This window comes from Manihot esculenta, chromosome 4, assembly GCF_001659605.2.
Source record: "Manihot esculenta cultivar AM560-2 chromosome 4, M.esculenta_v8, whole genome shotgun sequence".
NCBI lineage: Eukaryota > Viridiplantae > Streptophyta > Magnoliopsida > Malpighiales > Euphorbiaceae > Manihot > Manihot esculenta.
Genome location: NC_035164.2, coordinates 29,227,220 through 29,240,537, shown reverse-complemented (window position 1 = coordinate 29,240,537; position 13,318 = coordinate 29,227,220). Strand labels below are relative to the sequence as shown.

The 13,318-nt window shown below is 32.8% G+C and overlaps 3 protein-coding genes across 4 annotated transcripts; all 3 read left to right on the top strand.

Moving 5' to 3' along the window:
• Positions 1-317: 317 nt before the first annotated feature.
• LOC122723517 (probable protein S-acyltransferase 7) lies at positions 318-4,503 on the top strand. Of its 2 annotated transcripts, none has more exons than XM_043955847.1 (4): positions 318-441; positions 2,338-2,451; positions 3,668-3,964; positions 4,464-4,503. In XM_043955847.1, exons 2-4 carry the CDS (start codon positions 2,386-2,388, stop codon positions 4,479-4,481), a joined length of 381 nt encoding a protein of 126 aa, XP_043811782.1. In that variant the 5' UTR covers positions 318-441; positions 2,338-2,385; the 3' UTR covers positions 4,482-4,503. The 2 variants fall into 2 exon arrangements, with proteins under 2 accessions (XP_043811782.1, XP_043811781.1); XM_043955846.1 differs by lacking the exon at positions 4,464-4,503 and adding an exon at positions 4,133-4,253.
• LOC122723473 (F-box/kelch-repeat protein At3g23880-like) lies at positions 362-1,603 on the top strand. Its single transcript, XM_043955625.1, has one exon. The coding sequence runs from the start codon at positions 362-364 to the stop codon at positions 1,601-1,603; it is 1,242 nt and encodes a 413-aa protein (XP_043811560.1).
• A 1,759-nt stretch (positions 4,504-6,262) lies between the features above and the next one.
• Positions 6,263-9,034, top strand: LOC122723472 (F-box/kelch-repeat protein At3g06240-like). Its single transcript, XM_043955624.1, has 3 exons — positions 6,263-6,342; positions 6,463-6,667; positions 8,285-9,034. The coding sequence occupies exons 1-3, from the start codon at positions 6,263-6,265 to the stop codon at positions 9,032-9,034; spliced, it is 1,035 nt and encodes a 344-aa protein (XP_043811559.1).
• The last annotated feature ends 4,284 nt before the right edge of the window (positions 9,035-13,318 follow it).

Below are 13,318 nucleotides of genomic sequence, written 5' to 3'. Positions count from 1 at the left end.
TTAAATTTCATCAAAATTTAAAGGAATTAGTGTTAGTTATAACCAATCCCATACAAGTAGAATTGAATTCTAATTGAATTACACAAAATTTTAGGAATTGAAATTGAATCAAACACGGTGGTGGTGGCTAAGAGTTCATCTCCCTCCTCTTCAATTTCATACGCCTTTCCGATCATCCTCTCCATTCCTTCCTCTCTCTCTCTCGCTCTCAAAACTGGGGATCTTATGTGCAACCCTCTGTTTTAGGTGGATTTGAGGCTCTATCCTTTTACAAATCTCTCTACTTGTGGGAAGTGTGCTCTGTCCTTCAATTTTTCAGCTATTTTGCTTAGGACTCTCATCAACAAAACCAATATCTACCATGGCTGTTGATTATTTTCCCAAGCATTTGGTGTTCAACATCTTGTTCAAATTACCCGTTAGAAGTGTTGTTAGATTCAGGTGCGTTTGCAGATCTTGGTGTGCTCTCTTTTCTGATCCTAATTTTGTATATAAAAACCTACTCTCTTGTTCTGATTCTACAACCAATTCCCAAATCCTTGTCAAATATGATGATTATAGGTTTGAATATTATTTGGCTTTTTCTTTTCTTTGCAATGATACATTTGACATGTCTCCCCCACAAGAAATTCCATATCCTCATGATATAATGGAAAAATGCTCTTTCGTTGACATCGTGGGTTCTTGCTGTAATGGTGTAATTTGCCTCCGTGATGGATATTTCTTTGAGGATTTGCTTCGGTTATGGGATGATGTTTACGACTACGAGAGTAATATTGTTCTATGGAACCCAACTACTTCTGAAACTAAGATACTACCTCAATCCAATCTTTCACATCCTCCCCCTCCTCCTGAACCTTTTTCATTGGAAATTGTAGAATTTGGATTTGACTCCACAACATGTGATTACAAAGTACTCAGGATTTTTGAGTATTTGACTCATGATAACCAACGTGATTACCTGGCGGAGATCTATAGTCTGAGGGATGATACTTGGAGAAAACTTGATGTCTCTCTGAATTATTGGGTGTTGCCTAGTTATAAGTTCCAAAATGGCGACTCTGATTATAATTATGATCATAGAGCTCATACGGGTGCAAATGGTACATTTCATTGGTGCGCAAAAGAGAGAGACCATAGTAGAGATTTAATTGTTTCTTTCGACTTGAGCAATGAGATTATCAAAACAACTGCTCTACCAGATGCTTTCAGTTCTCGCTATTTTTGGCGGACAATTCTTTGCTTGAATGAGCATGTTGCTTTGTCTCTGTCTACTAATCATCATGTGGAGTTGTGGGTATTGCTTGAATATGGAGTTGAAGAGTCTTGGACTAAATTATTTACTGTAGCATGCCCAGAATATTTGGAGATGTCCCTGCCATTAGGATTTTCAAGGAAGGGCGAGCTATTTTTCTCATCGTGGAATGAACACTTGCTCGTATGGAACCCTCCTGAAGAAACAATTAGCCCTGTTCCTTTAGAAGGAGCAGTATATGCAAGCAATTGCTTGCAGGCTGTCCCTTACATGGAGTCCCATACTTCATTGAAGGGTTGCAACAAATTAGAAGAGGAGCAAAATTCTGGAGATGCAGCTCAATGTTGAAGCTCTTAATTTCATCAGAGCTCTTGTGCTTCTTCTCATCAATTACAACTGATATAAAGTTATAATACTTTTATTAATATGTTGCTTATGTATTCAGTTCATGTTGTGTTTGATACAATTGGTAGAACTGAAATCAGTTAATAAAGGACATTTTCTTCTTTGTGGACTCTTAAGAAAATCTTTTTGGACTCTTAAGTGAAAATCATCTAATTCTAAAAAGATAGAAATTGTCCAATTGAATCTTTTAATACTTTTTGTTTATCGTATTTGACTTTACTTATTTTTCTCTTAATTTGATAGAATTAAGCATGTTGCACTCACTAAACCTTTAATCAAATCAACTTAAATTCTCTTATATTGGACACTAAAATAAGAGTATAGACAATTTTTCAAGATATCACTATGTTATCAACTTTAATCCATTTTTAAAATTCAGGTGGCTCTTCTTTAGATAATACGCTCTTCATTAATAAATCCTAACTTATTTTTATATATGCAAGGCAATCAAAATAGATCTAAGCACTTACATAATTTATACTTAAAAGATGTAAACTTTGGAAAAGTTATTTTCTCTATAAATCCATTACTAATTTCAGCCATATCTTAAATTAAGAATCTACCTTAGTTTAAATATTAGATAGTAAGTGTTGGCACTGATCGTTAGGTAGTAATTGATTTATTGTATGTATCATATTTTTTATATAATCTTTTTAAAAATTGATCCATTGGAACAGATATTATTCCCGACAATAGCTCGCTGCATCTTTGTCGCTAGAAGACTGATGGATGATTTTTCTGATCACTTGGGAATATCAATAATGGCTGTTGCTGTTGTATTCACTGTATATGTGATCTCTCTCTCTCTTGTTTAAATACATTGTTTTTTTAAAAAAAAATTTTTGAGATCCTTAAATCACATAATGATTTTTCTTATACATAAAATTAGTAGACGTTGCTCTGAGTAGCAGGTCTGGATTTTTTAATAAAACTCAAAGTAGAATGGTCCCTTTAGATCTTTTGACTTTCTGTAAACTTCGCTTTGTATTTGCTTTTTCTCATGCTATATAGCAGCAGGATTGCCTGGCTATTGCTAGAGCATGCACTATTTTCCAATGAGATTTTATTTGCCTGTTCATGTGACAGCTGTCCAGATCTTCCCTGATACTGGGATGGAATTTTATTAGATCCAGAATAGGGCTGTTGTTACATTGGTGTATCAGCTTAAGTTCACTGCGAACCAATCACATCTTCACCTCAGTACATTCAGCCCAATAAAGATAGAGGAAAAGAGATTCTTAGGGGTTGGGTACAGTGCTCCTTAAGAGGAAAGCCTTTGTAAATTTCCCTTACAGAAATTAGTGCATAATTTAAATGGGTGGTCAGCAGTGGGATTGGCTAAAGATTTGCATATCTAGCTGTGTACATGAACATGGAAGTTATTGAACTAATTGTTATGATCTGTGAGTGGTGTTAGAGGAAGAGTATTGTTTGCAGGAGTTAGCCCAAGTGTTGAAGCGTGCTTCTGAGATGGGTGAACCTTTTAGGGGATGAGATCATTATTTGCCTAAACCTTAGCAACACTCTCTTTAAATATTTTAAGCATGGGACCATTTTTATGGTCAACCATGGTAGTCTTTTTTTCCCAGTTAGAGGCTCTTCTGATTGGTGTGCTTTTTGAGCTGTGGATATTTGTAATGCATTTTGCAACTATTACTTTCTTCAGTTATTGGCATGCATGATATGGCTGCATATATTCTCACCAAAAGAAAGAAGGCTAATGGAAAATAACTGCCTTTAACTATCTCAACAGTATAACTGCCTTCAACAGCTTTTCCCTCCAAAATACAACACTTATCCAGCTCTATTCCTATACCTCTTCTTCTTATACGTGACAGTCTGCTGAAAAGTTTCAAATATGTCCTCAGTGTGTTTATTTTTTATGCAGGCTAGGGCCGCTAGGCTGGTGGTGGAATTTTAAATATGCTAGGATTGTTTTGCATATGGAATTTTAAAGATAGTGTTGAGTTTCAATTAAATTGAACTCTAACATGTATGATGTCTCAGGATTTAGTTCTTCTCCTCCTAACCTCTGGACGAGATCCTGGCATAATTCCCCGCAATGCACATCCTCCAGAACCAGAAGGCTTTGATGGAACTGCAGATGTTGGTGCTGGACAAACTCCACAGTTACGTTTGCCACGCATTAAGGAGGTAGAGGTCAATGGAGCAGTTGTGAAGATCAAGTATTGTGATACTTGCATGCTTTACAGACCTCCTCGCTGTTCACACTGTTCAATATGCAATAACTGCGTAGAACGATTTGACCATCACTGTCCTTGGGTTGGACAATGTATTGGGCTGGTAAGTGATCCCTTGTTTAGAGTTGTTTACTATTGCCAAGCTCAATTGTTAGTGACTAGTACTAAATAATATTATCCTCTGAGTGTGAGGTATTAATTTGGGTTGTGTCTTTTCTTCTCTTCTTTTTCATCATTCCTGATGAATTTCACTCTTTTCTGTTCCAAACAGAGGATGATAATTGCGTGGACACAAGCTTGATTGATTTGGTCTCAAATATTATCCACATCGTGTGACCAATAGATGTTTAAAAACTGGATCAATATTAATATATTATATGAGACTTTGTTCACATATTATCAGAAACATGTTTCTGGTATGGGGTTGACAATTGTTGCAGTAAATTTGATCGTCACCCAATATCTTTCCTTGTTAATTTGTGGATAATGTGTCTAAAGGAAAATTTTCTGATGCAGAGAAATTATCGATTCTTCTTCATGTTTGTCTTCTCAACAACCCTTCTTGGTATATATGTTTTTGTGTTCTGCTGGGTCTACATTAGGAGGATCATGTCTTCTGAGCACACATCAATTTTGAAAGCTAATAGTTTAAATTTACATAGTATTTGGTTGAATTCTATGATTAATATAATTAATATAATAATAAATCTACATATTTTTATTTACATAGTATTTGGTTGAATTCTATGATTAATATAATTAATATAATAATAATAATTATTATTATTATTAAAAAATGAAATTATTATTTTATTAATAGTCCAAATTAATAACAATGAAAATTATTATCAAGCTGTTAAATTTTATTAATTTTTATTTTATTTTTAAATTAAATAATTAAAATGATTATATATGTTATAAAATTAAATTATTTAATTATTATATCAAATAAATGTTAAACTAAAATAACGCTACTTGATAAGAAAAGACCAAACTGCAATTCCGTTGGGGTCAATCAAATTCGGCAGTGGAGGAACGGTAAGAATGATCTTCTCATTGCGGTGGGGAGTTCTAACACGATAAATGGAGGTATCTAGATATTTTTGAGAAAAGAAGTTGGTAAGGGAAGCAGATACTGGACTTCAGATTTGCAATATCAAGAAGATTGGGGCAACTATTAAAGAATAGAAGACGTATCTCGAAGAAATTTTACAGAAGAAGAGAGAAATAAAGTATAGAGCACATAGCGAGAGGAAGAGTCTAGAGAGTTTGAATTTGAAAAAAGTAAAGGCAGAAAAATGACGTTTTGACAGAAGCATCTCTAAGGTTGTACGATCATAATAAGGACCTGGAGATTTATCCCTCATTGCTCATGGAATAACTACTGAAGAGGTAATAAGACACTTGATAACCGTCGGGTTTTTTATAACCAGGGTGAGGTCGGATCTTAGAGAAGAATCTAAACCCAAAATCAATGAGAATTCCCTAAAGCAGACCGGTTCAATATCGCGTACTCCAGCTCGTGGCTAAGGCAAGCTGGACTGACTCCACGCGCGGATCCACTAGAGGATGGTCTAATCCGATGATGTGATGGAATGTAAAAGAGCAGGTCCAGTCACTTCGCAACTTTATCAGCATGCAAATCGAAAAAATTAAATAATAAAGAGGGAAATTAATATAGTGTAAGTTTTTGAACGGTCTATCAAGTCCTAGTGAAAACTAAATATACTTTTGTCTTACTCAAAATGAAAAATAATTTCAAGAGTATCCAGCTGTACCCACATGGATAAATATATTCTTGTTGGACAATTAAATAAATATATCTTTTCTTATTCAAAATAAAAAACTGTTTCAAGACCGTCACCTGTATCACCACATGTACAATAGTAGAATAATTTATAAAACTGTTTCAAAATAAATATATCTTTTTAATAATTTATTAATTTTCAGTTATTTATTTAATTAACTAATAAAATAAAAAATAATTGGGGAAAAAATTTATTAGGGGCATTTTAATTTATAAAACATGTTGAATTCATTTTAAATTTCGTCAAAATTTAAAGGAATTAGTGTTAGTTGTAACTAATCCCATACAAGTAGAATTGAATTCTAATTGAATTACACAAAATTTTAGGAATTGAAATTGAATCAAACACGGTGGTGGTGGCTAAGAGTTCATCTCCCTCCTCTTCAATTTCATAAGCCCTTCCGAACATCCTCTCCATTCCTTCCTCTCTCGCTCTCGCTCTCAAAACTGGGGATCTTATGTGCAAGCCTCTGTTTTAGGTGGATTTGAGGCTCTATCCTTTTACAAATCTCTCTACTTGTGGGAAGTGTGCTCTGTCCTTCAATTTTTCAGCTATTTTGCTTAGGACTCTCATCAACAAAACCAATATCTACCATGGCTGTTGATTATTTTCCCAAGCATTTGGTGTTCAACATCTTGTTCAAATTACCCGTTAGAAGTGTTGTTAGATTCAGGTGCGTTTGCAGATCTTGGTGTGCTCTCTTTTCTGATCCTAATTTTGTATATAAAAACCTACTCTCTTGTTCTGATTCTACAACCAATTCCCAAATCCTTGTCAAATATGATGATTATAGGTTTGAATATTTGGCGGCTTTTTCTTTTCTTTGCAATGATACATTTGACATGTCTCCCCCACAAGAAATTCCATATCCTCATGATATAATGGAAAATTGCTCTTTCGTTGACATCGTGGGTTCTTGCTGTAATGGCGTAATTTGCCTCCGTGATGGATATTTCTTTGAGAATTTGCTTGGGTTATGGGGCTTTTTGCTTTTTCAGGTTAAAAAAAAATATATTTCTCAATCCCTGGTTAGAAAAAAATATTTTCCGAAACCAGGGTGAAAAGAACCTCTACCGCACTTTAAAAGTGCGGTAGAGCTTACCGCACGTTTAAAGTGCGGTAAGTAAAGAATAAATTAAAAAAAAAAAAAATTAAATGCATTACCGCACCTTAAAGGTGCGGTAATGCATGAGTGCGGCATTTGCCGCACTCAATTTTGTTTTAATTATAAATTTAATTTTTATTTAATTAATTATTATATTTTATTAATTTAATTTATATAATTATATATTAAATTTATAAAATATAATTATAAAAATTATATTAATATTATTATAAATATTAATCATTTTAATTTATTTACAATAAAAAATTATATTTTTCATATTTATCATTCTACTTTTATTATTTTTATTATAATTAATTTATAAATATTTAATATAAATATTTGTAAATTATAAAAATTATAAAAAATTAAAATTTATTTTATTTCATATTTTTTCTCATAATTTTTTTTATTCTCTTATATTCCTCTCAAAATAATCAATAAATATTGATTTTTAATATTTTTATAAATTTACAAATATTAATATTGAAGAGTGACTATATAAATGATAAACGCCAGTCATATAGAACTCAATATTTTAAAAAAAATGTCTATATAGGACGGAAAGAGATTTAATCATCCTTAATATTATTTTTTAATAAAATTTTTTATTTTATCATTTATATATATATTAACTTATTTTTATTATATTTCACTGCTTTTACATATTTAAATGTATTTTTTTAGCACTCACAGGCTTAGCCTGGTGGTAAGTGCATTCGAGTAAATCTGAGTGATCTCAGGTTCGAATTCCCAACCCCGTTTCAAAGAAAAAAAATATTTTTTTATTTAATTTTTTATAATTTCTGCATTGATAAATATAATTAATAAAATAAATTATATTAATACATTTATATATATTTTTAGTATTAATTAAATTATATAAATTAATAAAATAAAGTGATAAATATGATAGATATAGTATTATATTATAAATAATTTAAATTAATTAATATTAATATAATTTTTATAATTATATTTATATAAATTTAATATATAATTAATTAAATTATATAAATTAATAAAATAAATTAATAAATATAATATTATATTACAAATAACTTAAATTAATTAATATTAATATTAATATTAATATAATTTTTATAATTATATTTTATAAATTTAATATATAATTATATAAATTAAATTAATAAAATATAATAATTAATTAAATAAAAATTAAATTTATAATTAAAACAAAATTGAGTGCGGCAACCGCCGCACTCATGCATTACCGCACCTTTAAGGTGCGGTAATGCATTTAATATTTTTTTTTTTAATTTATTCTTTACTTACCGCACTTTAAAAGTGCGGTAAGCTCTACCGCACTTTTAAAGTGCGGTAGAGGTTCTTTTTACCCTGGTTTCGGAAAATATTTTTTCCGAACCAGGGATTGAGAAATATTTTTTTATTTTAACCTGAAAAAGCAAAAAGCCCTGGGTTATGGGATGATGTTTACAACTACGAGAGTAATATTGTTCTATGGAACCCAACTACTTCTGAAACTAAGATGCTACCTCAATCCAATCTTTCACATCCTCCTCCTCCTCCTGAACCTTTTTCATTGGAAATTGTAGAATTTGGATTTGACTCCACAACATGTGATTACAAAGTACTCAGGATTTTTGAGTATTTGACTCATGATAACCAATGTGATTACCTGGCGGAGATCTATAGTCTGAGGGATGATACTTGGAGAAAACTTGATGTCTCTCTGAATTCTTGGGAGTTGCCTCGTTATAAGTACGAAAATGGCTACTCTGAGTATAATTATGATCATAGAGCTCATACGGGTGCAAATGGTACATTTCATTGGTGCGCAAAAGAGAGAGACCATAGTCGAGATTTAATTGTTTCTTTCGACTTGAGCAATGAGGTTATCAAAACAACAGCTCTACCAGATGCTTTCAGTTCTCATTTTTGGCGGACAATTCTTTGCTTGAATGAGCATGTTGCTTTGTCTCTGTCTACTAATCATCATGTGGAGTTGTGGGTATTGCTTGAATATGGAGTTGATGAGTCTTGGACTAAATTATTTACCGTAGCATACCCAGAATGTTTGGAGATGTCTCTGCCATTAGGATTTTCAAGGAAGGGCGAGCTATTTTTCTCATCGTGGAATCAACACTTGCTCGTATGGAACCCTCCTGAAGAAACAATTAGCCCTGTTCCTTTAGAAGGAGCAGTACATACAAGCAATTACTTGCAGGCTGTCCCTTACATGGAGTCCCATACTTCATTGAAGGGTTGCAACAAATGAGAAGATGAGCAAAATTCCGGAGATGCAGCTCAATGTTGAAGCTCTTAATTTCGTCAGAGCTCTTGTGCTTCTTGTCATCAATTACAACTGATATAAAGTTATAATACTTTTATTAATATGTTGCTTATGTGTTCAGTTCATGTTGTGTTTGATACAATTGGTAGAACTGAAATCAGTTAATAAAGGACATTTTCTTTGTTTACTTTATAATAATAATAGTTCACTTCTAACTTTCTTTAATTAATATTTAGAAGTATGATCATCATTACTGGCCAGACCAAACAAATCAAAGCCTTATCTTCTCTTTCATTTGATTGGCATATTCATTGCATTTGCCACAATTTCTTGTGTATCAGCATCTTTTTTCCTTGTGTTTCAACAATAGTAACCATATCAAGAACTGAGAAAATTAATTTTTTTTTAAATCTAATAAAATCTTCTCTCTCAGGAACTAAAATTGATAAGATTATCTTTGGATGGATAAAGATTGTGAATTTGCTATTCAGATCTGTACCATCACCATTGTGATCTCCCTTTGGTGGTCATCAATCCAACACCATTCGACAGCCTTAATGGGAGATTTAGATAGAGAGCCATAACAACAAATTGTATAAGGATTTTATTGTCATTAAAAAATAATTAAGGGTAAATTGATCATGTTTTTGACAGAATGACCAATTGGTTTAATAGATTTAAAATTTAAGAACTTAATTATTATACAAATTTTAAACAAAAACTAACTTGTAGATTTTGCTAAAATTCAGGGACATAGCTGTAAATTACCTTTAAATATTTTTATATATTTTTAATGTATAAAAACAAGAAAAAAAAAATTATTTGCTATTATATTGCTTCGAGCTTTAATATTACATACTTCTCCTATAAGAGTAAAGATTCTTGGAAAAAAAAGGTTTGATTTAATTATAATAAATACATAGCTAGTGCACCTTTATCCTATAAATACAACTGGAATTAAGAAAATCTTTTTGGACTCTTAAGCGAAAATCATCTAATTCTATAAAGATAGAAATTATCCAATTGAATCTTTTAATTCTTTTTGTTTATCATATTTGACTTTACTTATTTTTCTCTTAATTTGATAGAATTAAGCCTGTTGCACTCACGAAACCTTTAATCAAATCAACTTAAATTCTCTTATATTGGACACTAAAATAAGAGTATAGACAATTTTAAAGATATCACTATGTTATCAACTTTAATCTATTTTTAAAATTCAGGTGGCTCTTCCTTTAGATAATACGCTCTTCATTAATAAATACTAACTTATTTTTATATATGCACGACAATCAAAATAGATCTAAGCACTTACATGATTCATACTTAAAAGATCTAAATTTTGAAAAAGTTATTTTCTCTATAAACCCATCACTAATTTCACCCATATCTTAAATTAAGAATCTACCTTAGTTTAAATATTAGATATAACTAATAGTTATCGCTTGTAAGTATTAGCACTGATCGTTAATTATACCTAGTAGGTAGTAATTGATTATTGTATGTATCATATTTTTGATATTTTTAGTGTAACGTTATAATCTTTTTAAAAATTGATCTATTGGAACAAATATTATTTCCAACAATAGCTAGTACAAAATTGTTGATATAATTCAAGGTTTGAACAGCCTGTTAAGACTCATCATCGAATATGCAAGTTTTGAACAGTCTGTCAAAATCCATTATCAAATGCAAAAAAAAAAAAAAAAAAGACATTAGAAGCTCATCCTCCTATACCATATATACTTTTGCCTTATTCAGGATGGAGAATATAAAATTTATTGGGTAATTTTTTTTATGAAATTTTTAATATGGGCAATATAAAATTTATTGGGTAATTTTTTTTGTTGCTTTCTTTATATATATAAACTTTTTTTTAATTTTTTTTATGTTATGTTTGTTTTTGCTTTGCAGATATTTTTTAATGCAAATTATGATGCAATCAAAATTTAGTTTATTTTGGGATTACTTTTGATGTTGGTTATGGGTACGATGCAATAATAAATATTTTGTTGTTATGTGGAATTGTGTTGCTTATTAGTTGGCCTTTGTGGTACTGTGTTGTTTATGGGTTGGCTTTTGTGGTACTGTGCTTATGGATTAGCTATTTCTTGTTTGTCATTTTTTTTTCATATGTCTCTTTAGCTATTGTCTGTTTAAGAATGGGAAGAAAACAAACAGCTCGTAGACATCCATATTTTAGAGGTCAGTCTAGTAGGCAAGCCGATGCTCCTAGGTCTCCCTCTCCAGACCCTCCCCAGACCCTTCTGCATCTCCACCCTTTGAATTCCTATAGTCAGAGAGGAGGATCCTGATTTTCAGTATTTTTCTCTCAGATTTGTTCATCCTGGGAGAACTGTTCATGCTAACATCGTTCAGTTATTTCGTTCTCATGGACTTCTACAGCCTTTTATTGTCCAGGGTTGGGAGCATCTCCTGATCACTCCCTCAGACACTCACCCTATGCTTGTTAGGGAGTTTTATGCAAACCTACACACCTTCACTCGTCACTCTCCCTCCCACCTGGTCAGTTTTGTTAATGGTTAGCGAGTTTATCTCACTCCTGATATCATTGCTCAGCACCTGGGTATCTGTAACTCTGGAGCTGTAGTATCTGTTAGTGTATTTGCCCTAGGCCATTGTCTTGGACCTTTTTGTATGTCGTTTTGGTTATTAATAAAAGAGGTTTTATTATCATTATTATTTGTTTGCATGTTATATAATAATAATTAATATCCCTAGTTACTTTTTATTATATTGATAATAATAAAATATAACTAGTATGATTATTGATTGATAATCATAAGATGATTATGTATATGTTGATATAATTCAATAATCATAGATACTTGTTAGAGAACAAAGTATTGGATGGACCCGCATTGAGATCACTACATGGGTCATTGTCATAAGTAAATCTCAAAGTAATTATGTCTTAATCCTTTGACTTGAGATTGTCATAGTTTCCAACATAAGAACTATTATGTTTTGACATAACCAAACATTGTCTTTAATCGGACAATCATAAAGGTTATGATTGAACATGATAGAAATTATATAGAGGATATTGAACAATCAAGATTGTAATACCCGGCTAGACTCCGGTATCGGAATTCCTACCGTCCGGTGGAATCTCGGATGTCGGAGACCTCTAGAAGGGAAAAACCATGTTTTCATGAAATGTTTTAATGTTTTTGATGATTTTAAGTAAAGAGGAAATGAGTTTTTGGAATAAAAACACCCTTGGAGGAAACTCAGGTTCGGCCGCCGAAACTCAAAGTTTGGCCGCCGAACATGCATGCTTTTCGGGTGAGCCTTAGGCCCCCGAAGGCATAAGTGAGGGAAGCCCAGGTTCGGCCGCCGAACATGGCATGCATGCGAGGGCACGTTTGGCTCCCGAATGTGGCCTAACCAGCCACTATAAAAGAGCCCCTTAGCCGAAATGGGCGAGCTTTCTCCCCATTTTCGGCCAAGGTGAGCCCTTCCGCCATTCCTCACCATCCTTGAGTTCTTTCCTTCAAGTCTTTCAAGATTTTCACAAGTTTTTACGTTGTTTTGAAGATTTTCGAGTTTAAAGCAAGTTTTGGAGCTTTGAGGTTCAAGAACTCAAAATCTCCCACCTCCGAGTTTAGGACGTCTCTCTCTCGATCTTCAAGAGGTAAGAGCCGATCTTAAGCTCATTTCATGTTTAAAGTAAGTTTTATGCAAGATCTATGGGGTAGAATGCATGTTTAGCTCATAGTTAGGTTTTTAAGTTAATGTTATGTTTTGAGCAATGTATGTTGGATTTGTGTTGTTGTTGTGTGTTGTAGTTGGGGTTTAAGTTAGTTTGAAGCCCCTAGGAGCCAATGTATGTACATTTGCATGTTTTGGTTGAGCTAAATGCATGATTGGAAGTTTTGAAGGCAAATGTGCTTAAAGGAGCCAAGTTTCTGCCCTTTGGCAGAAACCAGGTTCGGCAGCCGAAGGAACTTTCGGCCGCCGAACATGGCTGGGGAGGCAGGCCTTTTGGCTGCCGAAGTTGCCCCCGAAAAGAGACTTTCGTCTCTGTCTGGGACTTTCGGCCGCCGAAGGTGCCGCCGAACCTGCCTGGGTTTCGGCTCTGGAGGGACTTTCGGCCGCCGAACCTGCCCTGTTCTGCCTTCCTTTGCATGTTTTTGCATGATTGTTTTGAGGTGTTTTAGGGGGTTTTTGGGGGATATTTTTATAGTTATGTTCTAGTTGTTTGGTCCCTCATTTGAGTCCACCTGTATAGGTTCGGACCCGAGG

Bases quoted from the DNA above. Each gene is read 5' to 3' on its own strand.
- LOC122723517 (XM_043955846.1), top strand. From the start codon at position 2,386: ATGGATGATTTTTCTGATCACTTGGGAATATCAATAATGGCTGTTGCT. The intron at 2,452-3,667 runs GTGATCTCTCTC...ATGATGTCTCAG, and splicing joins CTGTTGTATTCACTGTATAT to GATTTAGTTCTTCTCCTCCT. The intron at 3,965-4,132 runs GTAAGTGATCCC...TGTTCCAAACAG, and splicing joins TTGGACAATGTATTGGGCTG to AGGATGATAATTGCGTGGAC.
- LOC122723473 (XM_043955625.1), top strand. From the start codon at position 362: ATGGCTGTTGATTATTTTCCCAAGCATTTGGTGTTCAACATCTTGTTC.
- LOC122723472 (XM_043955624.1), top strand. From the start codon at position 6,263: ATGGCTGTTGATTATTTTCCCAAGCATTTGGTGTTCAACATCTTGTTC. The intron at 6,343-6,462 runs GTGCGTTTGCAG...TGATGATTATAG, and splicing joins AGAAGTGTTGTTAGATTCAG to GTTTGAATATTTGGCGGCTT. The intron at 6,668-8,284 runs GTTAAAAAAAAA...TCTGAAACTAAG, and splicing joins GGGGCTTTTTGCTTTTTCAG to ATGCTACCTCAATCCAATCT.